The sequence below is a fragment of the Rana temporaria genome, chromosome 1 (assembly GCF_905171775.1).
Source record: "Rana temporaria chromosome 1, aRanTem1.1, whole genome shotgun sequence".
NCBI lineage: Eukaryota > Metazoa > Chordata > Amphibia > Anura > Ranidae > Rana > Rana temporaria.
The window spans coordinates 183,559,082-183,585,055 of NC_053489.1; the positions used below are offsets into that span (position 1 = coordinate 183,559,082).

At 47.4% G+C, this 25,974-nt stretch overlaps 1 protein-coding gene across 1 annotated transcript in view; it reads right to left on the minus strand.

Moving 5' to 3' along the window:
- Positions 1 to 25,974, minus strand: part of HIP1R (huntingtin interacting protein 1 related) — a 179,562-nt gene that overhangs the window by 9,731 nt on the left and 143,857 nt on the right. The window contains exons 24-26 of the mRNA XM_040347324.1: positions 13,802 to 13,860; positions 9,690 to 9,720; positions 2,391 to 2,453 (exon numbers count right to left, since the gene is read on the minus strand). Of these exons, the coding sequence (XP_040203258.1) occupies positions 2,391 to 2,453; positions 9,690 to 9,720; positions 13,802 to 13,860 (153 nt within the window). The remainder of the gene's footprint in view (positions 1 to 2,390; positions 2,454 to 9,689; positions 9,721 to 13,801; positions 13,861 to 25,974) is intronic.

Consider the following 25,974-nt stretch of genomic DNA (forward strand, 5'->3'; position numbering starts at 1 on the left):
AAAAAAATAAAAAAAATCCCAGTAAGCGTATTTTGATTGGTTTGCGCAAAAGTTACTCCCAGATGACAATCCCCCTAGGCATAGAAACGCCTACTCCCGCGGGGAGAAGTAGATTGCCAAACCTTAAATTTTTGTGCACCCGTGAAATGGCATCAAACTTCATTACTCTATATTTTCTATAGGCGACACTTCAGAAGCCCCCTATAGGTATCAGTTTAGTGTTACGGAGGAGGTCTTGTGCTAAAATTCTCTCACTCCGGTGTGCGCGGCAATATGTAATGTGTATCGCAATTGACGTTTTCACACGTAGGCGCCCCGACGCATGCATTTGTGTGTGTGTGTGTGTGTGTGTGTGTGTGTGTGTGTGTGTGTGTGTGTGTATGTATGTATGTATGTATGTATGTATGTATGTATGTATGTATGTATGTATATGGGAGGGGGTTGTAATAAAATAAAAAATAACTACATTTTTACTTCGCCTTTTTGTCCCATATGTGATGTTTTTTTGGTGACAGGTTCTCTTTATCAAGATATGCAGGGTCTGAAAAACCCTGTATGCCTCCCCCTGTGCTCCACTAAACGTTTTGCAATGCAGATCTCATTGCAAAACATTCATTTCTGGCTGAGCTAGGCAGGGACACGGAGAGCTTGACCCGGAAGTGATGTCAGATGTGGCTTTCCAGGTCGGCATCCGTCATGGAGTTCCTGGGGCAGCTTATGGGCAAGCGGAGCCCAGTAAGCATGGGGGGGGGGGGGGGTCAACAGTGAAACATGGGGGGGGTTCACTGGAATCGGGAGTGAGCGAGAGCAAACCAGGTGGCAACGCCGCGGCACGAATGCTCTCACCTGACAAGCAGGAGTCGAGATGCAATACCCCCTGCTGTCAGGTCCGTATGATGTACAGACCCGGTGGCAAAAGGGTTAATGGGATTGTTCAATAAAGACATGGGTAATAAGAATTGTGTATTATCAGTTTAACCACTTGCCCTCCAGAAGGTTTACTTTCTTCATTACCAGGACATTTTTTGCGATACGGCACTGTGTTTGCTGTACCCAAACAGAGCTTTCTGTTGGTTGTATTTGATCACCTCTGCGGTTTTTATATTTTGCGAAATAAACAAAAAAAGGCAGACAATTCTGAAAAAAATAGAAAAACAATTTTTTTTTTATTGGATGTGTGTTACAGCAAAAACAAAGTATATTGATTGGTTTGCGCAAAATTTAGAGTCTACAAACTATGGGATATTTTTATGGAATTTGTATTTATTTTTTTACTAGCAATGGCGGCGATCAGCAACTTATAGCGGGAATGCAACATTGTGGCAACCAAATAGGACACCAAGTGACACTTTTGTGGAACAGTGACACCAATACAGTGATCATAAATATGCACCGTCACTGTACTAATGACACTGGCAGCGAAGGGGTTAACATAAGGGGGCGATCAAAGGGTTAAATGTGTTCCTAGGGAGTGCTTGCTGTGTGTGTGTGGGGGGGGGGGGGGGGTGCTTTAACTGTGGGAAGACAGAGATCCGTGTTCCTGTGTAGCAGAAACACATGATCTCTGTCTTCCCTATGAACAAAACGGTGATCTGCCTTGTTTACATAGGCAGACCGCCATTCTGCCTCTGTCTGGAACAATCGGCAAGCCCCGGCGGACATCGGGTCACCAGTGGTGTGCAGCAGACCCGGAAGTGCAGAATCTGTACGCAATTCTGTGCAGAGGTACCGTTGCCCCACAATAAATGTACGTGGGGTGGTCAGCAACAGGTTAAGCACATTGTGTGTCTATTGTTGTTACTTAGATGAGATCACATTTTATGGCAAATTACTGAAGAAAAACAGTTAATTCCAAGGAGTTCACATACTTTTTCTTGCCAGTGTATGTGTGTGATGTCAAGGTCAAAAAAGTTAACCATTTCCTGTCCGGCCATAGTACATAAACGGCCAGATGGGAGTAGCACCTTTGCAGGTTTGACGTACCCATATGTCTGCTACTTATTATAAATCTTGGATCGCCTACTTTCCAAAAAGTGGTCATTTGGGCAGTATTTGTACTGTCCTGCCATTTTAGGGACTCAAGAAAAGAGAAAAAACGGATACATCAGGACTAAACGATTTTCAAATAAATATATATACACCATAGATTGTAGACTAACTTTCACAAAAACAGAATAATATACCCCGATTTAAAAAAAAAAATATTTGCAAAACTTTATAACAGAATTTTTTTTTTGTTTTGGTTATTTCCAAAATGTTCCATATTTTTCCTTTCATATGGAAAAATGTAAAAAACCCTGTGATGATTAAATAACACCAAAAGAAAGCTCAGAATGTGTGGTGGTCAATATATCTACACTATGTAATTACAATAAATAAACTAAACATACCCTTCCACTCTCCACAATCTCCTTTTGCAGATCGGTAGAGGTTATCACGAGCAGTCGAATGGCCTGTAATGGAAAGAAGCAGATAGCGCCATTTACATGGAATTTTAATACATTAACATTTTATATAACATACGTGTGTGTGTATGTGCGCAAAGGCAATTCTGAGGCATTTAAACAGTGACACCTAGAGGTGTATTTATAAAATACATTTGCTATTCATGCTGCATTTGTTCTGTGCCAATGTCAAATTGAAATGGAATTTACTCTAGGTCTGAGATTGTAAAGAATGCTGTAAAAGAAAAAGCTGTACCAATCTAGGACCTAACCCTTGTGGGAAGTCCCATAAGTTTGCAACATGATAGGTGGAGCCAACCCAATGTGATCATCATGCTGAGCGTAGGAAGCTGCCATTGTTCCTCATATAGCAATGCCAAGCCTATCTCAATCATTCTATTGAGGCAAGTAAAGCAAAAGGAGGAGAGAGAACAGCCTTGCCAATCCTTTAAACAGCTCAGGAATTTATTCAGGATATAAGTATAGAACAATATTAAAAACTTGCGCAATAAATGTTGGAGCACTTGCAGAGTACTAGAGCGGGTGGGAACTGCCACATGCAGTGTCACAGGAGCACAGGAGGGCCATCAGAAAGTCTCTACTGAGGGATCCACGTGTGTTAGCCACAGCTGGAGCCTCGATAAGCCTCATGGAGATGTCAGCCAACATCCTTGCGGCTTCGCTTCCTGGTTCCCTACTGCGCAGTTGCTGTCTTCTGGAATCTGTGTGTCTCACAGAAGACAGCAGAGGGGACGGAGGAGGGGCCAGACATGGCAGAGATCCCTGCGGATACTGCGACGATCTATGCCCGGAAGTGGGAGCAAAAACATCAATGCTTAGCTCTCCTGCCCCCCTATACAGTGCCTTGAAAAAGTATTCATACCCTTTGAAATGTTTCTCATTTTGTCATGTTACAACCAAAAACACAAATGTATTTTTAATGGGATTTTATGTGAAAGACCAACACAAAGTGGCACATAACTGTGAAGTGGAAGGAAAACGATACAACGTTTTCAAAATGTTGTTACAAATATCTAAAAGGTGTGGCGTGCAATGATTTTTTTTTTTTTTTAAACCTAACACTGCTTTAAACTTCTCCACAACTTTATCCCTGATCTGTGTGGTGTGTTCCTTGGCCTTCATGAAGTTGTTTGTTCAATAAGGTTCTCCAACAAACCTCTGAGGGCTTCACAGAACAGCTGTATTTATACAGAGATTAAATTACATACAGGTGACTTGATTTCCTAGGTAAGCGACTCTGAAGGCAATTGGTTCCACTAGATTTAGTTAGGGGGATCCAAGTAAAGGGGGCTGAAAATAAAGGCACGCCACACTTTTCAGATATTTGTAAAAAATGTTGAAAACCCATTTGTCATTTTCCTTCCACTTCACAATTATGTGCCACTTTGTATTGGTCAATCACATAAAATACATAAACGTTTTTGGCTGTGACATGGAAAAATGTGGAAAATGTCAAGGGGTGTGAATACTTTTTCAAGGCACTGTACTTACCTGAGCTCAATTTTGATCCAACGATGTACACAAGAGCAGCAGCACTCTCCCTCCTCATTGGCTCAGAGACAGCATCAGAACCCATTGGCTCCTGCTGCTGTCCACCACAGCCTGTAAGGAGGGAGCAGGGGGTGAGGCAAAGCCACGCTCTCTGTGCAAATGGACACAAAAGGGCTGGCTCAGGAGCGAACATGTATGAGTGCCCCCAGAGCAAGCTGCTTGCTCTGGGGGCACTCGGCAGAGAGAGGCACCAGGAGCACTAGTAGGGGACCCAAGAAAAGCAGGATCAAGGTTACTCTGTGCAAAACCATAGCACAGAGCAGGTAAATGTTTGTTTGTTACTTTAAAAATAGAAAAAATTGGATTTTTGTACCCACCGTAAAATTCTTTTCTCTGAGTTCATGGACGGACACAGCAGCAATCTTGACAAGGTGGGTATTAGCCTTCATTTAGGAGTGACTAGGCAGAAAACTTGTTAGAAAGTGTTAAACAGATTAAACATTATACAGTACCGCCCAGGGAGCGGTCCCTCTGGGTACAACCCCTCTCCCTACATCTCGCAGCTCAGTTCGTCAAAAAGCAGTACAAACATATAAAGCAGGGGTGGGTGCTGTGTCCATCCACAAACTTCCCCCCAAAACAAAACGGAGCTCCTCAACTGAGGAGTTGCAACCTTAAACAGACGCCTGCAAAACTTTGCGGCCGAAGGAAGCTTTCGAAGATGCACACATCAACCTTGTGAAATTTAGTGAACGGACGACCAGGTCGCCGCCTTACACACCTGGGAGACAGACGCTTGATGTCGGAAAGCCCAAGAGGCACCTATTGCCCTGGTCGAATGCGTCGTAATAGGAAAGGGAGGCGCCCGCCCCTTTATGGCATAAGCCTAAATCACGATCTGTCGGATCCACCTAGAGATGGTGGCCGACAAGACCGCCAGGCCCTTCTTAGGACCAGCCACCGAAACAAACAATGAGCCTGACCCCTGGAATGGAGCAGTACCAGACAGGTATACTCTCAGAGCTCAGACAACGTCCAAGGAATGCAAAGCCGCCTTAGGATGCGACGGACGAGGACACAAAGATGGCAGTACAATGTCCTCATTGAGATGAAAAGCCGAAACGACCTTTGGAAGAAACGAAGGCTGCGGACGCAGCGCCAACTTATCCTTGTGAAAGACCAGATAGGGAGCCTTGCACGACAAGGCTGCCAGCTTAGCTGACGTGATAGCCACCAAAAAAAAAACACTTTGAGAAAGTGTCAACAAGGGAATTTCCCTAATTTTTTTGGTGGGTTCTGAAGCACCGAGAGGACCAGATTCAAGTCCCACAGAGGTAGTGGAGGCCACAAACGTGCTCAACAGAGAGTGAGCCACCAAGGGTTGTTGAAAGAAGACAGCCAGGGCAGAAATCTGCCTCTTAATCGTGCTTAAGGCAAGCTTTTGGTCCACCCTATTCTGGAGACCAAATGAGTACATGGATGCCACCCCATTTCCTCACACATGGATATGTAGGCCTTCGAAGTGCGGTGGTAAATCTTCCTAGAGGAAAACTTCCGAGCCCTCCTCATGGTAGAAATCACTGAATCCGACAGGCCTCGGTCTTAGTACCTGGCTTTCAATAGCCATGCTGTTAAAGCCAGCAACTGTAAATCAGGATGAAGTATGGGTCCTTTCGTAGTGGTAGATGCCAAGGGGCATCTGCTACTAGACGCACTAGGTCGGCATACCATGGAATCCCCTCTGCCTCTACTCTGCGAAGCAGATGAGGAAGGAGCTTCATGGGAGGGAAGGCATATATTAGCCGATACTAACTCCACGGTTCCACCAACTCGTCTGTCACGTCTGCCCATGGGACTCTGGCCACAAACCTCAATACCTTCCGATTGAGACGAGAAGCCAGGAGATCTACGTCCGGCTCGCCCCACTTTTGGCAAAGGAGCTGAAACACATCCGGGTGTAGAGACCATTCTCCTTGGTCCAGCATCCGGCGACTTAGGTAGTCCCCCTGCCAGTTTTCCACGCCCGGAATGTACACGGCATACAGGGCCGGTACACTTCTTTCTGCCCACCTCAGGATGCAAGCGACCTCCGATGCTGCAGCCGAGCTTCTTGTTCCTCCTTGGAGTCCAGCAACCTTGGGCCGACTGAACACCCCAGACTCCCCCCCAAATGGTAAGGCTGGTGCCCGTCGTGATCACCATTCAGTGAAAAGGAAGGAACGACTTCCCAGCAAGAAGTGCCGGTGATGTCAGCCACCAAACCAGGGAGAGCCTGACTAGGTGGCTCAACCTGATCTGACAATCCAGGGACAATGGGCACTTGTCCCATCTGGACATAATTTCCTTCTGCAACACTCGAATGTGAGATTGAGCACACAGAGCTGCCTCGAAGGAGGCTACCAAGAGACCAAGGACTCGCATGCAGAAGCGGAGTGACGACCATCTTTGGGATGTCAACTGGCACACCGCAGTCCAAAGGGTCTGCAACTTTTCCACAGGGAGAAAAACTCTCACCTCTGAGGAATCCAGAACCAACCCCAGATATACTAGGCGTTGAGTCGACCCCAATACTGACTTCTGAATGTTCAGCACCCAACCAAAGTCTCGGAGGGTCTGACCGGTTATAGACACGCTCTCCTCCAATTCTGAGTTTGAAGTGGCCCTCAGAAGAAGATCGCCCAAGTAGCCCACGATAGCGATGCCACGCTGTCTCATCAGGGCCAGAATCGGGGCAAGCACATTGGTGAACACCCTTGGCGCCGATGCCAGACCAAAAGGGAGAGCCACAAATTGATAGTGGTCCTCGCCGTCCGCAAAGCGCAGTAACCTCTGATGCATGGTTCATATGGGAACATGCAAGTATGCGTCCTTGATTTCCAAGGACGCCAGAAAGTCCCCTGGATGGAGTGCAGCGACAACAGAGCGAACCGTTTCCATCCGGAATCTTTGTACCTTCACAAAGCAATTGAGGGCCTTCAGGTCCTGGATTGGATGAAACCCATTCTTCTTTGGTACTATGAACAGATTTGAGTAAAACCCCTGAAACCGTTCCTGTACTGAGACAGCAATGATCACCCTGCATGCCAGCGGATCCTGAACCGCCCCAAACAGGGCTACCCGACGAGTTGGATGAAGCTGGGGGTTGGAGGGAAAAATCAGTTCGGTGGGCAAGAGAGAAAGTATATTGTACCCTGAAGAAATTACTTCGGAAAAAAAACACCGGTCGGAGAGCAGCGACGTCCGAGTCGCGAATTCGCGAAGCCGTCCCCCCACCCGAGAGACTGGCGGGGGCAGCCTTCATGTGGATGCAGATTTGTCCGCAGGCTTGTTGGGCTTGCAAAACCAAGAGCGCTTCTGTCCCTCAGCAGGCGCTTTACCGGCCTGGGATTGCACTGGGCGGATGAAAAAAATGCTTGTGCGTGGTGAAGGAGGGCCCTTGCCTATGGCGTGGCTCCTTACCTTTTTTGGATTGTGGGAGCAGTGTGCTCTTACCTCCTGTGGCATCCTTAATAATGTCATCCAGAGATGCTCCAAAAAGTCTGTAGCCCTTAAAGGGCAAATCCATCAGGGCCTTCTTTGAAGATTGGTCCACAGACCAACACTTTAGCCAGATCAGACGGAGTAACACCACCGCATAAGACCGAGGCTCTGGACAGCAAGGGAATCCTATCCAAAGCTGACTCGCAGATAAACTTAAGGCCCTGTACCAACTGGTTGGCCAGAGCCACCTCGTCCAAAGAAGCCCGTCTTTCCTTTAACCCATGGTGCAGCAATTTTGCCCATTCAGTGAGAGTCTGAGACACCAGGGCTCCAACCATAGTTGGCCACATTGCCGAGCCCACCACCGTGTATAGGTAGCGGGTGGCGGCCTCAGCCTTTTTGTCCGCAGGGTCCTTGAAAGCAGGAGCCCCTTCCACCGGAATCGTAGTTATCTTATTCAATCTGGACACAGGGCGGTCCACTATTGGAGGAGAGGCCCATCTTTTCAGGACACTCTCCTCAAAGGGGTAACCGACCGTTAAACTTTTAGGGACCGAAAAAACCTTCTGTGGCTTGTCCCACTCCTTGTACAATGGCTTGTCTAGATAAGACACACAAGGAAACACCCTAGCAGTGCGGGTTGGCATACGGAACCCAAAAGGGACCGATATCTCTGTTGCGTCCGCAGACTCCCCCATTTTTTAGTGCATCTCGCACTGCGGTGATAAGATCACCTACCAAAGCCCTCTCGCGCGCTGACCCGGAGTCTGTCCGACAGGTCTCGGTCTGCATCCTCAGATACGTCAGAACCAGGTCCATGAGCCGTATCTGGGCCCGCATCCAAATTGTCCCCAGAAGATGGCAGGGGAGGGGGTGCTTTTTACCCCCCCCGTGTTCCCACGCGCTGCTTCCACCTTGGAAACAAAGGCCTCCAGGATCGCCGACATAGCGTCCACTGATACAGCGGGTGCAGAGGCACCAGTTGCCAACTCGGGTGTTTCAGGGGGAGAGGCGTCCGCTTCTAACGCCATGCTGACCCACACGCCTGATACCCACAGGGACTCCAGGCAAGGAAACAGCCCACCCTCCTAGCTGCCACAGAGACGAGGGCCCCCCCCCCCCCCCCAGAGGACTCACCACCCTAGAATGGTTACCGCACAGCTTCTTCCACAGCCGCCTGTGTCAGTCTGAGCCTCCACAGCGTGTGCCTGTTGATTCGTGCTGGTTAGAAGCACACTAGAGGCCAAAAACTACCACAAAATGGCCGCCGAGTGGCCGTACTGTAAATCGGTGCGGACCACAAGAAAATGGACACCGAGCGGCAGATAGAGACCAGACCCTGGCAAAATGACCGCCGACCGCATGGAGGGAGAACACACACACACACACACAGGTATGTAAAGACAATACTATTAATGGTAGTCCACTAGCACCCCAGGAAGCGGACCCGCAGCGCAGTTCCCCGCCCCAGATGGAGCCCCCCAGGTAGACCCCCGGCCCCCTGCAGCTAGCCTAGCTATCAGAGACCAGGGAGAAGGGAAGGAAGGGAGAGAAGAAAGGAAGGGTGAAACCCCCTTACTCGACCTCTCCGGGAATGCCCAGCTATGTCCTCCTGTCGGACCAGGGGACTACTACTTACCCATCCTCTGAGGATTATGCTGGAAGCATCCCAGACAGACCATCTTCCGCACAGTTACGGAGGGGACTGTTGGCCCGGCACGCTGCGACTCGGCCATATAGACCGGTCATATGCATGCCCTGGAGCGGGTAGCTCACCCTCTACCCGTAGAGCGACGGGGCATGTCATGGATGACCCAGTGCGTAGCCAAGGTCGGCACACAAAAAACAAAAAAAATAGAAAAAACTCCAGTAACGTGGACCCAAAAGGGAGCCATGTCCTTCTATACTAGGCAGAAAAAAAACTGAGCTGCGAGATGCAGGGAGTGGGGTTGTACCCAGAGGGACTACCCCCTGGGCGGTACTGTATAATGTTTGATGTGTTTAACACTTTCTAACAATTTTTCTGCCTAGTCACTCCTAAATGAAGGCCAATACCCACTTTGTCAAGATTGCTGCTGTGTCCGTCCATGAACGGAAGAGAAAAAATGCTTAAAACAAATCTGTTGAGATTGCGCAGTGAGAGTGAAATCAGTTTTGTAAGAATTATTGTCACAATGTCTAGAAGGCAGTGAAACGCACCCAAGAGTGAAATTACCACTTTAATATTTCAAAATGTTTTTAAACAAATCTCACCTTCATCAGGTCTGTACATGAGTTGAGGATCCTGTCCAAAGATATAAAACAAAATAAACAAAACACAAATGTTAAATTGTACTAAATTTCGAAAGCAAACCTGTTAAAAGTCCTGGTCCTAGTCCTAGTTTAAACATGAACACGAGTAAAATTTACATTCAGTGAATTCAGTTATTTTCCGTTAAAGCCATGTGTCAAAGAGACTAACCGATCCCGACATGCTGGGGGTTAAATCAGAGGCAAATTCGAAAAGTGGAGCTCAGTCCCACCGTTTTCCTTTTTTGACATGGAGTCTACTTCTCACTTTTAAAAGATGAAGATTGAGACTTGCCACCAAAATCTGCATCTACAAATTAAAATGCAACTTGTGGCAAAACTTTGTTTTGGATAGAGTGGAGATTGGTTAAAACGCATGTGAGTGCCTCCATTAGGGAGATTCACCCTCTCCATTTTTCCTGTTTACCATTATCATTAAAAGTGAAACTAAACGAAAACCTAAAATGTTGGGTTGTCCCCAGAAAAGTAGGAAGGGAAATCTTCCAATAGGGACAATAGTTCTGGTGACTTTGGTGGCCCAAGGAATTTCCAACTTTCAGAGATTCCCCTCACGGACGTGTTTTGCCTTTGGTATAGGAAGTGAAGGAAAATCTCACAATGAGACCAAGATGCAGAAAAATCTAAAAAACTGACAGGGGTGATAAACCTCCCTCACTCTAACCAAAATGAAAAAAAAGTTTTGCCTATAGTTCAAGACTTGCATACAATGACATCTGGTTATATTTATGGACCCACTTATTGTTTGACAAGCCTTGTTCACTGAAGGTACTGTAAATGCTACTCATATGTGTTTATTATTTGCTTAGACCCCTTTCACACTGGGGCATTTTTCAGGAGCTTTAGCGTTAAAAAAGCACCTGTAAAGAGCCTGAAAGAAGCTGCATCTGCAATCCCAATGTGAAAGCCTGAGTGCTTTCACACTGAGGCGCTGCGCTGGCAGGGCATCCAAAAAAGTCCTCCAAGCAGCTTCTTTTCAGCGCTTTAGGAGCAGTGAATACACCGCTCCTAAAGCCCCTTTCCCATTGAGGGAGCTTTTTTTAACGCCAAAGCGTTTTTCGGGCACTGGCAGTGTGAAAGGGCTCTGAAAGCACTTGGGCTTTTACATTGGGATTGCAGGTGAGGCTTCTTTAAAGGGCCACTAAAGGAAAAAAAATGTTTTTGCTGAAATGACTGTTTACAGGGTAGAGAGACATAAAAGTTAACTGATTCCTTTTAAAAATGATTAAAAATAGATTAAAGTCAATCATATAATGTGCCTCTAGTTTCACTTTCGTTTTTAAACTGGTTTCATGTTTCTGTGAGGTAAAGAGACCCACAGAACAAAAACAAACAAATCCAGGGCAGTGTTTTGTTTTTAAAATGAATCTGATTGGTTCTGAGGAGTTTTAGACACACAGCTTGGACCACAGTGAAAATCTGCCATGAGATTTTTCATAAGGAGCCAGACAAGCAGGAAGTGTGGAGATCACAGCAGAATTACAGCAACTTCAAAGCAAAAACTAACAATGAGGACATGAAACCAGTACTGCAGTAAGGTAAAGGAAGCTATTTAGCTAAAAAAAAAAAATTCCTTTAGTGATCCTTTAAGGAGCTTTACAAGCTTTTTAACGCCAAAGCGCCTGAAAAACACCCCAGTGTGAAAGGACCTTATGCAAGCTGTGCAGGTTTGTGGCATTTACTATAATCAGAAAGACACCGCATGAGAAGCCTCTGTATTGAAACACTTCTGGGTCAGCATTTCCACCTACTGGAGCCAGGTTTTGTGACCCTATACCACTTACAGCATTCAAGTAAAATTATGCATCAGGGAAAGGTAAATTTACTTTCATCGATCACCAGAAATAGTATAACCAGTTTCCCTTAATGAGTAGAGAGGGAAGGTTGGGGGATGATTTGGAATATAGAGGAAAATACAATTTTATGGATACACATGGAATAAGTACACAGTTAATATAGTAGGATTGTTCACATATTTCACAAGGTTGAAATCTATGTGGCTTTAGATGCTAAATGGTGGTGGGTTTTGGTTGGTTGGTTTTTAGCGACTTTAGGCTATGAATGTGGTGGTAATTGAATATTTATGGGGTTGGTTATGACTGGTCCCTTTTTAGGGTTTTTGTTTATGTGCCCCAGTTGTGTGTGTGATGGATCTGGAGGTATGGGCTTCTGTGTATGCTAGTGGTTTAGCTGTCCTCTATTCCACCCAGTTATTATAGATATGCTTCTTGAAAGTTAGCATGAACTATACGATAATATGGTGATGGACCTGCCACATTTTGGTATATTTTTTTAGATTTCGATTATAGATTCTCATCTTCTGATACCTACTTTATTCTGCCTTGGATGTGATCCAATGTCTACCAGATTAGGCCAGCAGCTCTGACACTGCTGACCATTTGGTCGGTTGATGCTTTGTTCCCCTTCCAATGCTGGTAGCTATATACAGCTGATGTTCTCGTAATTTGTGAGCACCAATGTTGATGCGCTTGTTTTTGAGAAATGCAAAGAATACGTTGAAAATCCTTGTAACTCTGGTTATATTGTTTTTTGTAATTTGATGGCTAAATATAGATGCATGTAGAGCGAAGAAGCACAATTGTAGCTCCGTGAAACACGTCAGATTACTCCATACACCAGAACTCTTCAAGTTTTATTGGACTCAAGTATCTTTGTTGGCAATGTGCCATATGTTGTTTATATTATCACATCCTCTGATGTGTTTTATGAATTTTTGTACAATAAATTAATATTTTAGATGAATGTGCTCACCTCAGTGGCAACATCACATCCTTTAAAGTCCTCTTGCGTTTATGGGAAAGTATATCTTTACCCACCCTCCTGTATTCAGAAAAAGGAGATATGTCATCCACCCCCCCCCCCCCCCCTTTTATTTTTTTACATGATTGAGATCATTTTGTTATGGAAAAAATACACAAATGTAGGTGAAGGATGGGAGATGGTTGAAGAGGTAGATAGGGTATGGGGCGTAGGCAAGAAAGCCCAGTGGGTCTGAGAACTCTACTGGAAAAACCCAGATGAACCAATAAATAAATACAAAATTAAGTTATCTTCCTTTCTTGTCCTATTTAAAAGGAAATTAACAATGTATTATAAAAAAAGTTTTTGGAGCTCTTGGGAATGCACCCTCTTGTACGACTGTCTCTCTCTGTGTGCTCCAGAGGAGCACACAGAGGGGAACAGGGGAAGCCCACGAAGGAGCACACAAAGGGGAGCTGGAGGAGGACACAAAGGGGAGCCGGAGGACACAAAGGGGAGCCGGAGGAGGATACAGGGGACACTCAGGAACGATCGGTGCAATGGCGGGGGAAGTTATAATCACTGATCTCCCTGTGTGGCTTTCAATAAAGCAGCTGAAAGCCGTGAAGGGGAGAGGAGGAGAAGCATGTGTCAGCTGCTTTATTGAAAGCCAAACAGGGAGATCAGTGATTATAACTTCCCCCCGCTGATTATCCCTGAGTGTCCAGGTATCGGACTAAGTATTGGGAGCATTTGCAGGAGTACAAGCATGCAAATTCTAGTATCGCTGCCGATACCAAGCATCGGTATCGGGCAGTGGCTGCTGGTGCTCAAAACTTTTTGAGGGGGGACGCAAACAAACAGAAATTACGATTTAAAAAAATAAAATAAAAATCATATGCAGCCACTGTGCCCATCATATGCAGCCACTGTGCCCATCAAATGCATGGTGCCACAATGCAGCAAAAAAAACTGCAAATGAAGCGTCCCGTCTGCAAACTATGCTTCCCATAGTGCACTTTATTTTAAAGGGCATTTTTTCCCTGACTAGTTTTGGGGGGGGGGGGGGGGGGGGGTTTGTCGGCCCTGTGGATGGACCGCCACTGGTATTGGGACAACCCTACTTACAATTGTTTTGTTAACCAGTGTTAACCTTCTGTAGGTGGCAGTATAACCAAACTGTATCGGAATTCCTGTGTCCATCAATGAACAAGAAAGAAAATCAACTTTAGATATACTTTACTGTGGTAGGAAATGCTCATGAGACTTTTGTGAATCAGACTGATGCAATAACTGACCTTTCATTTACTTCTAGCTTGACTCCAGAACTGTCTTTCCGAGCTTGGTTCATCATTTCCTGTAGGGGGACACCACATAAATTTTGGCAAAGCATTTTATTTACACTAGCAAGGTGAAAGGACAGACACCATCAAAATGCAATAAAACTGGAACAAAAATAAAATGGTTGGGTTTAAAAACATTACTATACTGATCAATAAAAAAGTAGGTAAAATAAATAAGGACCCTGGTAATCTTACCAACCTTTCTAGTGTTTAGCATTTTATTGGGAACCAATTTAAATGGGTAAAGTGCCTTAAAATATAATGAGAAAACTCAATTTCCAGACTAGACACACCTTGTAGTGCTGTAGTAACAGGGAGGTTATGCAATACAAAGAGGCTTGATGAATCAGGACAAGTTATCAAGAAGCAGACATGTAGAACCAGAAAGGGCACTCTGACTAATGAAAATAAACGTCAGCCACAATATGTACTTGAAGTCTTTATTTCTCATAGTCAGATAAGAAGCAACCACAATGACTAGCAATATGAAAGACAGTTGTGTAGTTCTAAACATTACAGAAAAAAAAAAAAATCTTGATATGCAGTTTTATTCCCTTCAGCGGTCCCCAACCTTTTTGGCACCAGAGACCGGTTTTATGGCAGCTAATTTTCCCACAGAGCGGGGGTTGGTGGCGTGGTTGTGGTTATGTTGGATGGGTCAGGAGATAGGATATTTATGGACTCTGTCCTCAGCCCCCCGTCACAACAACCCCCCCTTTACAGCACAGTTCTCCTTTTATATCAGTGTCCATAGTCCCCCCCCCCCTTTTAAAGCAGTCTCACAGAGACCTCAGTTCCCTTTCACATCACAGTCCCCCTTTACATTACAGTCCCCTTTACATTAATGTAACAGGGACTGCTCTGTAAAGGGTGCACTGTAATGTAGAGGGGGTACTGTGATATAAAGTGGACTGCACTGTTAAGGGGAGACTCATGTAAAGGATACTGCCCTGTAAAGGGCGATTACAGTGCCCATATCGATCACAGCCTCCTCCATCACAGTGCCCCTGCAGTCACAGAGGTCAGGATTATTTTTATATAGTTTTTTAAAATGTCCCTTGAGTGTTTAAATATACTGCTCAAAAAAGTTAAAGGAACACTTTTTAATCAGAGTATAGCATCAAGTCAATTAAAGAGGGGGGTTGTTAACCAGTTTCAGCTGCTTTGAAATTAACAGGTGCACTAGATGAGCAACAATGAGATGACCTCCAAAAACAGGAATGGTTTTACAGGTGGAGGTTACTGACATTTTTTTCAGTACTCATCTTTTCTGACTGTTTTTCACTAGTTTTGCATTTGGCTAGGGTCAGTGTCACTACTGGTAGCACGAGGCGATACCTGGACCCTAGAGAGGTTACACAGGCAGTCCAACTCCTCCAGGATGGCACATCAATACGTGCCATTGCAAGAAGGTTTGCCGTGTCTCCCAGCAGTCTAAAGGGCATGAAGGAGATTCCAGGAGACAGGCAGTTACAGGGTCATACAAAGGTCCTTAACGCATCAGCAGGACCAGTATCTGCTCCTTTGTGCAAGGAGGAACAAAATGAGCACTGCCAGAGCCCTACAAAATGACCTCCAGCAGGCAACCGTCTGAATGCCTCTGAACAAACAGACTTCATGAGGGTGGCCTGAGGGCCCGACATCCTTTAGTGGGCTCTGTGCTCAATGCCCAGCACCGTGTAGCTCGATTGACATTTGCCATTGAACACCAGAATTGGCAGGTCCCCCACTGGCGCCCTGTGTTTTTTTTTTTTAGAGATGAGAGCAGGTTCTCCCTGAGCACATGTGACAGACATGAAAGGGTCTGGAGAAGCATCGTCCAGATGAAGCTACGCTATTTGCCATAGCGAAACGTGTTGACGTCATGAGTATCACGTGATGCCACCTACGCAAGCCCGGTTCCCATTGTGTCAGCTGGCCGTGAGAAGGAGACAGGAGAGGCAGACGAGTGACGCCGAATCGGTGCAGGTGGCTCAGTTCATTTCCATCAGACATACCACTGGAGACAGCACTATAGGACACAAGTGGACCGGTCACCAGTAAGATCCTTCCTAGTGGACAACTGCATGAGAATGGTAACATACAACCCCCACATGCACGCAATATACAAGCCAACCATATGAAGTTTGTTTTTCTGATCTGGTCAAACATAATATGCTCTCCTTGTATCTTTGAAGCCGCACATGTAATCACCTGCTAAATTGCATCTTGCTGGCCTTTGCCGACCTTATGTGGTCAATATTACAGCAACTTCTCAGGTGCACCGCCACTTTAGATGAACTTTTCCTGCTGTTATAAAGCACAGTCATGGAGTACATTACATTTAAATACCAGGACCTGAATTACTACTATGAGTTTTAAGCAGAGTATGAAGATTCATCTCATGTACTAGTGTCTACAGCAGAACAGGATTTATTGGTTCTCCCTGCTTTATATTTCATTTTGAACATTCCTGCTTCCATTCATTTGATCAATTCAGCTACAGCCATTCCTGTCCATACCAGCCGGCTCCCCTTCTTCCTTTCCTCCTTCCCTGTTCCCCTTTCCCACCCCCCTTCCCTGGCCCTTGGCCACATATGGAAGTATGTCTTTCTCCCACTGAGCATTTAATATCCAAATTGTTACTATAAAGGCAGAATCACGCCAGGCATCCCTTCCATATGTTGTTACATGGTGTCCGGATGGATCACAATGTTTTATGTTGTATGTCATGTTTATGTTTAATGTAATTTGGTGTTTAATTCATGCGTCACGGAGCCTTTTGTGACATCCTTTGCATACATGTGAAGCGGTGTCATACTTTTGGCTGAAATCACAAATTTTGCCATTTCTCGTCTTATTAAAAAATAGGATTTTTTGTACTCACCGTAAAATCCTTTTCTCTGAAGTCCATGGACGGACACAGCTCCTTAAATCTTGACAAGTGGGTTATGTTCCCTGTTTACAGGAGAGGACTAGGCAGAAACATGTTAAATAGTTAAATACATGTTACATTAACAGAGTTGAACAGCCCCGCCCAGGGGGCGGTCCCTCCAGACATAACCCTCCTCACTGCAGCTTGCAGCCTCAGTTCGTAACACGCAGTACAAACCTAAAAAGGAGGGGTGGGAGCTGTGTCCGTCCATGGACTTCAGAGAAAAGGATTTTACGGTGAGTACAAAAAATCCTATTTTCTCTTATCGACCATGGACAGACACATCTCCTTAAATCTTGACAAGTGGGACGTCCCCAAGCAGTGTCAAAAAACGAGGGGTGGGAAAAATATCAGTAAAAACAATTTTAACTTCACCCCAAAACAAGCAGAGCTCCTCAACGGAGGAGGTGCAACTTTAAACAGCCGCCGGCAAAAACTAGCGGCTGAAAAAAACATCATAAGATGCACTCACACCAACCATGTAAATTCTGGAAAAAGCGTGAACGGACGAGCAAATCGCCGCCTCGCACACCTGCGAGACCGACGCATGATGTCAGGAAGCACCAATTGCCCTGGTCGAAAGTGCCGTGACCGAAAAGGGGGGCCCGCCCCTTAGGAGCATAGGCCTGTATGACGGCCTGCCTGATCCACCGAGAAATGGTGGTCGACGAGACCGCCAGGCCCTTTTGTGGACCAGACACCGACACAAAAGAGAGTCAGAAGCTCCGAAATGGAGCTTTAGTATACTGGTATACCCGCAAAGCGCGTACCACGCCTAAAGTATGAAAGGCCGAAACCTCCTTCGGAAGAAGGGAAGGTCGCGGGCGCACCATCACCTAATCCTTATGGGGGATCAAGCATGGCGGCTTGCAAGACAAGACCGCCAACTCAGAAACCCCTCTAACAGAGGTAAAGGCCACTAAAGGGGCCACCTTCTGAGATAGTGTCAAGAGAAAATCTCTCGGTTTCCAAAAGGAAGGTTCCTGAAGAACCGAGAGCATCAGAGTCAAAACTCATGGGGGAAGAGATGGGCCAAGAGGGGAAAGTATATGACAAACCCCTTGCACACAAAAAAAGGGGACCCACCAGGGAACGGGCCGCAAAAAGGCCACAGCCAAGGCTGAAATCTGCCCCCAAACGGTGCTTTAAGCAATTTTTAGATCCAATCCAAGCTTTAAAAACAGCAGGACCCTGGACACCGAGAGTACGCCCGTGGACGTCACTCCATCCCTTCGCACCAAGAGAGGTGCGACGGTAGATCCTCCGGAAGAAGACTACGGTGCCCTGTTGAGATGACCGAGTCAGACAGACCCTGGTCACCTAAAGTCTGGCTTCCAATAACCATGTTGAGCAAGTCAGTGACTGTACAACAGGAGGAAGTATGGGACCTTGAGACAGGAACCTCCTGCCCTGGCAACCGCCAGGGTGCCTCCGCTACCAGGCGCCCGATATCAGCGTACCAAGGACGCCGAGGTCAATCTGGAGCGATTAGAATCATCGGGATCTCCTCAGCATCCACTCTGTGGAGCGGCCGAGGAAGCAACTACCATGGAGGAATGGCAAAAAATCACCGATACAGACAACACAGGGCCACCAGCGCGACTGACGCGTCTGTACAAGATCACTAGACCTGGCCACTAACTTTGACACCCTTGCGGCGGAGACAAGCTGCCAGGAGATCCATGCCATGTGAGGCTCACCTCCTGCAAGGGAGCCAAAACACCCCAAGCACAAAGACCAGTCGCCCTGGTCCAGCATCTGGCGACTCCAGTAGTCCGCCTGCCGGCATACCTGATGGTAGACTGAAGCCACGGCCGTGGCGTTGTCCGGCTGAAACCAGATTGGTCGACCACAAGGAGAAGCATAGCCTGATCGCCTAAAATAGTAGGACAATGAACAGTAGACAGCACCTGGTATTCCCAGGCGGTCTCCCACCAGGCACTAGCCAGGCCCGACCCTGGGTAGCTACCGAGACCAGACACATTCAAGAAGGTGTGGTCATAGGTCCACGCAAGTCCAGCGACTCAGGGCCGACTGGACCCCCCAGTTTTGTGAACCTCCAGGTTCACAACCCGTGAGCTGGCATCCGTCGTAAACACCGACCACTGGAAGGAAGAAACAACTTCCCGGACCAAAGAGTCGGGAATCTCTGTCACCAACTCAGAGAGACTGACTAGGTGGCGCACAGGAATCTAATGGATTTCAGAGACAAGAGATTTTTACCACCTGGACAGTAGTTCCCCTGGAAAACCAGGGTGTGGAACTGGGCATACAGTACCGCCTTGAAAAAGGCTACCCACAGACCCCGAACCAGCAGGCGCCCGGAGAGAAGACCGATTGCGTGATGCCAATACCTTCACCGCAGACTGAAGAGTCTGCAATTTCTCCAGGGGAAGAAGGACCTCTGCCACTGAGGAGTCTGGATCAACACTAGATACTCCAACGCTGAGTCGGAACCTAGCATGCCCATGATTTGAACCCTGGGTCGCACACATGGAGGGCAGGCTTGCTGCCACTGAGCTACACTTTCTGGCCTAAACGTTTAACATCCACCCGAATCTTTGGAGGGTCTGAATGGGAATAACCCATCCACTAGGTCGGAGACAGAAGCAGCTCTCAGAAGAAAGTCGTCCAAGTAGCCAATGAGGCAAAGCCTCGCTGTCCCAACAAAATTCAAATAAGTGCGAGCTCCTAGCTGAAAACCCATGGTGCTGACGCCAGATCAAAAGGGAGGGCCACAGGCTGACAGAGACCCTTCTCTCATCACGAAGCACAGAAAAAAACACCGACATGTGCAAAACGTGACATGCATGTATGCGTCCCTGATGTCCGAGGACGTCAGGACATCCCCCGGATGAAGCGCAGCTACCACCGAACAAATGGATTCCATGCGGAACTACACGACGTTCACAAAGGTATTTAGGGCCTGAGGCCCATAGAAAACCCCAAAACTCTCGTCCTGCAGGAAAGGTAAAATTACCTCGCAGCTTAGCAAATCCCACACTGCCCAAGGCAGACCGACGGGCCGGGAGAGAAAGACACAAGGACAGAACTTTGTTCTGTGGATAGGAGGAAACCCTATCTAGTACTCCGAAGAGACCACCTCGCAGACCCACTAGTCGGAGAGCAGGGAGGTTTCACTGAATTGTGAACCTGCAAGCCGCCCCTCCCACCTAGAGACAGGGAGGGAAGGCTATATACATTGGCAGGATTTGGGTGCCGGCGTGATCGGCTTATGCACCCAGGGACAGATTAGTCCCCCAGCTGGGCCTTTGACGGCCTGGGAGGGTTGCCCCTAAATAATACACACACATAGTGTGTATGTATATTATGTAGGTGTATGCACACATGTCTTTGGAGGAAACCGGAGTACCCGGAGGAAACCCACGCAGACACAGGGAGCGACAATGCAAGCTCCAGGCAGATTGGCGTCAGTGTGCAGATTCGAACCAATGACTTTTTTGCTGCCAAGTAATGGAGTTAAGCACTACACCACCGTGTGCATAAAACCATTCTGAAACAGACGCCCTGGATAACAAGGGCGCAGCATTCAATGAAGCATCACAGACCTATATGAGGCCCTGGACCAGCTGGTCCGCTAGGCTAATAACCTCAGGAGAGAGTCGGTGCTCCTCCACTGTCTGGTGCAAAATGCTCACTCTGAGTTGTATACAGCACTAGGGGTCAGGACTACTCCAGGATGGCCGCCGAGCGTTCAGAACGCGGCCACAGGAAAATGGCCGGCACACAGCTGCGCCATAGCGCGGCTACGACAAAATGGGCGCCAATGGGAGTTTTCAATGTAATTGAAAAACCTCCCAAAAAATGGCGCCAGCGTCGACTGAGTCCCCAGTGTAGTGGCCACAATAGGCCCGCAAGCCAGACCCCAGCATGGTAAACATGGAACGGGTCAGTACTTCGGATCTTCTATCAGTCAGATCCATACAAGCGGGGGTTCCCGCCCGGCGGTGAGGGACTACAAAAGCCCTCAGCGGCTTTTCTCATTCCGCATCTCAGAAATTATCAAAGAAGGGCACAGAAGGAAAAAAAGGGGATTTTTAATACAGCTTACCTGTAAAATCCTTTTCTTGGAGTACATCACGGGACACAGAGCGGCATATTCATTACTATGTGGGTTATATGGAGTACCTTCAGGTGATGGACACTGGCAATCTTAAACAGGAAGTCCCCTCCCTATATAACCCCCTCCCATAGGAGGAGTACCTCAGTTTTGTAGCAAGCAGTATGCCACCCAAAATGTTCCCCATAAGAGGGGTGGGAGCTCTGTGTCCCGTGATGTACTCCAAGAAAAGGATTTTACAGGTAAGCTGTATTAAAAATCCCCTTTTCTTTTCCGTACATCACGGGACACAGAGCGGCATATTCATTACTATGTGGGATGTCCGAAAGCAATGCTTCCAATGAGGGGAGGGGGACATCTCAGCCAGGAGATTCAATTCAGAAAGTATTCTTTAAATCATAATAAATCCAAATTAAATCCAACAAAAAATAATTATTCTGATTAATTTAATTAATTCATTAATTAATCAATGGTGCCCCGAGTCTAGAGGATCTCAAATCGCAGCCTGCAGCACTGCCTGTCCAAAGGCTGCATCGGCCTTTCGTCTCACGTCCAATTGGTAAAATTTTGTGAACGTGTGGACCGATGACCAGGTTGCCGCCTTGCAAACCTGAGCCATAGAGATCTGGTGGTGTGCTGCCCAGGAGGCGCTCATGGCCCTAGTAGAATGGGCCTTAACTGATAAAGGAGGGGGCAACCCCTTCAAGCCGTAGGCCTGACCGATTACCTGCTTAATCCATCTAGAGATGGTAGCTTTAGCTGCTGCCTGACCTCTCTTAGGTCCTTCCGGCAGAATGAACAATGTATCCGTCTCTCGAATCTCTTTTGTAGCATTAAGATAGGCCTTCATGGCCCTGACAACATCCAAGGTGTGCAGTAACCCTTCCTTTCTAGAAGAGGGCTTTGGAAAAAAGGATGGTAGGACCAAATCCTGGTTCAAGTGAAAACTGGACACCACCTTGGGCAGAAAAGACGGATGTGGACGGAGAACCACCCTATCCTTATGTAGAATGAGGTAAGGTTCTCTACAAGACAAGGCTGCCAGCTCTGAAACTCTTCTAGCGGAAGCCATAGCGACCAAAAATACCAACTTCCGAGTCAGTAAAACTAACGGAACCTCTGCCAGAGGCTCAAATGGCTGTTTTTGCAGTGCTGACAACACAAGATTCAAATCCCACGGACAAACCGGAGACTTGATGGGGGGATTAATGCGTAAGACCCCCTGTAAAAAGGTTTTAACTAAAGAGTGCGTGGCTAACGGCCTCTGAAACCATACTGATAAGGCAGAAATCTGTCCTTTAATAGTACTTAAGGCCAAACCCTTATCTACCCCTAACTGGAGGAAACGCAATACCCTGTCAATGGTGTATTTGCGTGGAAGCCATCTCTGGGACTCACACCAGCTTACGTAGGCCCTCCAGACCCTGTAATAAATTACTCTGGAGACTGGTTTTCTAGCCTTAATCAGAGTAGAAATAACTTGGCTAGATAGGCCCCTTCCCCTGAGGATCAGGGATTCAGCCGCCAAATTTAGATGCCGTAAGGCAGGGTGGAGTATCGGGCCTTGAGAGAGTAGGTCTGGCCGAAGTGGAAGTGTCCATGGTTCGCCCACTGACATTCTCACGATCAGTGAGTACCACGACCTCCGGGGCCATGCGGGGGCTATCAGAATGACTGGTCTGTTCTCCACCCTGATCCTGCGCAGCAGGCGGGGCAGCATCTGTAACGGGGGGAAGGCGTACAGCAGATTGAACGGATGCCAAGGGCAAACCAACGCATCGGTTCCACAGGCCAGAGGGTCCCTTGATCGGGACATGAACTTGCTCAGTTTCCTGTTGAACCTTGATGCCATGATGTCCACATCCGGAGATCCCCATTTCTGGCAGATCTCCTGAAAGACTTGGGGATGGAGGGACCACTCCCCTGAAACCAGCTGCTGGTGACTTAAGAAGTCCGCCTGTAAATTGTCCACCCCTGGGATAAAGATCGCCGAGATGCATGGTACATGCGACTCTGCCCACAGGAAAATTAAGCTCACTTCCCTTTGGGCGGCTCGACTTTTCGTGCCCCCCTGGTGATTTATATATGCCACTGCCGTGGCATTGTCGGACTGCACTCTCACTGGACACCCTAGAAGTTTGGACGTCCAGGCCTTTAAGGCTAAACGGGCCGCCCTGATCTCCAGGACATTGATTGGCAGCCCTCTTTCCGACTCTGTCCAAACTCCCTGCTGGACTTGCCCATCCAGGACCGCTCCCCAGCCCTTCAGGCTGGCATCTGTGGTTACCAGTTTCCAGATGATGGGACTGAATGACTTCCCTTTTAGGAGGTTCTGAGGCTTTAGCCACCAGTAGAGACTTTGCCGGACCCTTGATGGAAGGATCAACGGAAGATCCAGGCGTTGCGGATCTTTGTTCCATGCAGACAGGATGGCTGTCTGCAGGATTCGAGTGTGTGCCTGAGCGTATGGCACTGCCTCGAAGGTGGCCACCATTTTTCCCAGTAATCTCATGCACAATCGGATAGTTGGCTGCCTTTTGCTTAGCACCAACTGGATCAATTCTTTGATCCCTTTGAATTTCTCTAAAGGAAGAAACACTTTCTGTTGCTCCGTGTCTAGCAGCATGCCGAGGTATTCCAATCGTTTTGTGGGCTGTAAAGCCGACTTTTCTTGGTTTAAAACCCAACCGAATACCTCGAGGTACTGAACTGAAAGGGCTACCGCTCGACCCAGGCCCGGAGCAGAGTGATCTATGATCAGGAGGTCGTCCAAATAGGCCAGGATCAAGATTCCCTGGGTCCTTAGATTGGCTAAGATGGGGGCCAGGACCTTCGTAAACACACGGGGGGCAGTAGCCAACCCGAAAGGGAGAGCCACAAATTGATAGTGGCGCCCTGCGATTGCAAAGCGTAGGAATTTTTGATGACCCTGAAAAATTGGAACATGAAGATAGGCGTCTCTTATGTCTATTGAGGCCAAAAAATCGTTCCGCTGCAAGGCTGCGGCGGCAGACCGTATGGATTCCATCCGAAAGGACCGAATCCTCAGGTAAGAGTTTAGAATCTTTAGATCCAGGATGGGCCTTACATCGCCGTTGGGCTTTGGCACGATGAACAGATTGGAGTAAAAGCCTAGCTTGTGCTCCTGAACTGGTACCTCTACGATTACCCCTTGGTTTAGAAGACGATCCAAGGCTGTTAGCAAGGCAGCCCTCCTTTCCGGATCGCTTGGAATTCTTGATTCCTGAAAATGCGGAGGGGGAAACTCCCGAAATTCTATTTTGTAACCAGTCGCCACCAGGGAAAGAACCCATTTGTCGGGGATCCTGGCTTCCCAAACTTTTGCAAAGAATCGAAGCCTGCCCCCCACCCGATTGAGTGGGGGCGCCCCTTCACAAAGCGTACTTTGGAGCAGGTTTAACTGGCTTGCGGGCCCATGGTCGCTTGCCACCCGCGGCCTGCCCTTGCGACTTATTACCAAAGTTTGACCGTGCGGGAGGCCGTCGATACTGCCGGGGGCCGAGGGCCCTGGGGCTGGGGATTGCTGCCGCTTAAACGCCGGACCCCGAAATCTCTTTTTGACTGGTAAAAGAGTACTCTTGCCACTAGATATCGTCTGTATGTATTTATCCAGATCTTCCCCAAAAAGCCTTCCTCCGTGGAAGGGAAAACCCGCCAACAGCTTTTTACACAGAGTCTCTGCCGACCAATTCTTTAGCCACAGGAGCCTTCGCATATGCACCAAGAATAGCGACAGACGGGAAGCTTGTTGGATGGAGTCCTTTATGGCATCCACCGCGAAACATAGAGCCCTGGGAAGGTCGGCCAGATCCTGTGCCTGCTGAGCCGGGAGCTCTTTTAGCATCTGCTTAGTCTGGTCTTTTAACGCCTGACAAACGCCAATTGCAGCCACGGCCGGTTGCACCACTGCCCCTGCTGTAGAAAAGGATGCCTTCAAAAGGGTTTCCAACCGCTTGTCAACCGGATCCTTGAACATCTGTATGTTTTCTACTGGGCAAGTTAAAGATTTGTTTACGCAGGAGACCGCTGCATCCACAGCGGGAAGCACCCATTTCTTTGAAAATTTTTCCTCCATGGGGTACAAAACAGAAAACCTTTTGGGAGGCACAAAAATTTTATCGGGCCGGGCCCAATCTTGAAAGATCAGGTCTTCCAATAATGGGTGAACCGGAAACACTGCGTTACTTAATGGTGCTTTTAAGGAGCCCAAAGAAGACACGGCAGGAATCTGAGGCCCTGGCGAGGGCAGCTTAAAAGCCGAGCGGACCATGTCCGTTAAAGACTGTACCCACAGATTCTCTGCTTGAGAGACCGAAAAAGGTTCCTCAATAGTGGACTCCTCAATGTCTGAACCTTCTAGGACTTGCTCCGTTTGGTCCTCCTGGGATTCTAACTCCTCAGGGGAGAGAATCTCAGCATCAGAGGACACCAACTTAGGGGACGGAGATCTAGTCCGCTTTTTGGCTGCCAGAGAATTAGTAAGCAAAGTTGTCAGCCTCTGTTCTAACCCCTGTAGGGAGACAGATAACATATCCCGCGTGACAAACACTGGGTCGGGCAGATTGGGGCCAGCCACAGCACCCACCACACCTAATGGCTCCTCAAAGGCGGCATCTTCTAGCTTATTAGGAGAGGACAGAACCGGCCTAGTTAGATTAAGATCCTCAGAGCTAGAGGGGGAACCCTTCTGTTTCTTTGCCTGTTTAGCACCTTTAGTCCCCGAACCTTTAGGGCCCATGATACAATACCGAGGTACTCTGCTACTAACAACTGACTGTTGTAGCAAGGAGAACAAACAAAAAAATATATATATAAGTAGCTTAAGGCACGAAACCTTATAAGCTAATGGGAAGGTAGTGCACACCTTTCCCCTGAAAGAAAACCTTTTTTTTTTTTTTTTTGTGTCTTTTTTTTTTTTTTTTAAATAGTTAATCCTTTTTTTTTTTTTTTTGCACTTTGAAGGGACTGTGTAATTGCCAGACTGCTGCCAAAAGACCCTTTGGCTAATAGAGAAAATCAGGGAAAAAAAAAAACCTCCTATTTTCTCCCCTTAGTCAGTGAGGAGCTTAGCTCCAGACCTAAACAGGTCTCTTTTACCGCCACTAGGTGTCA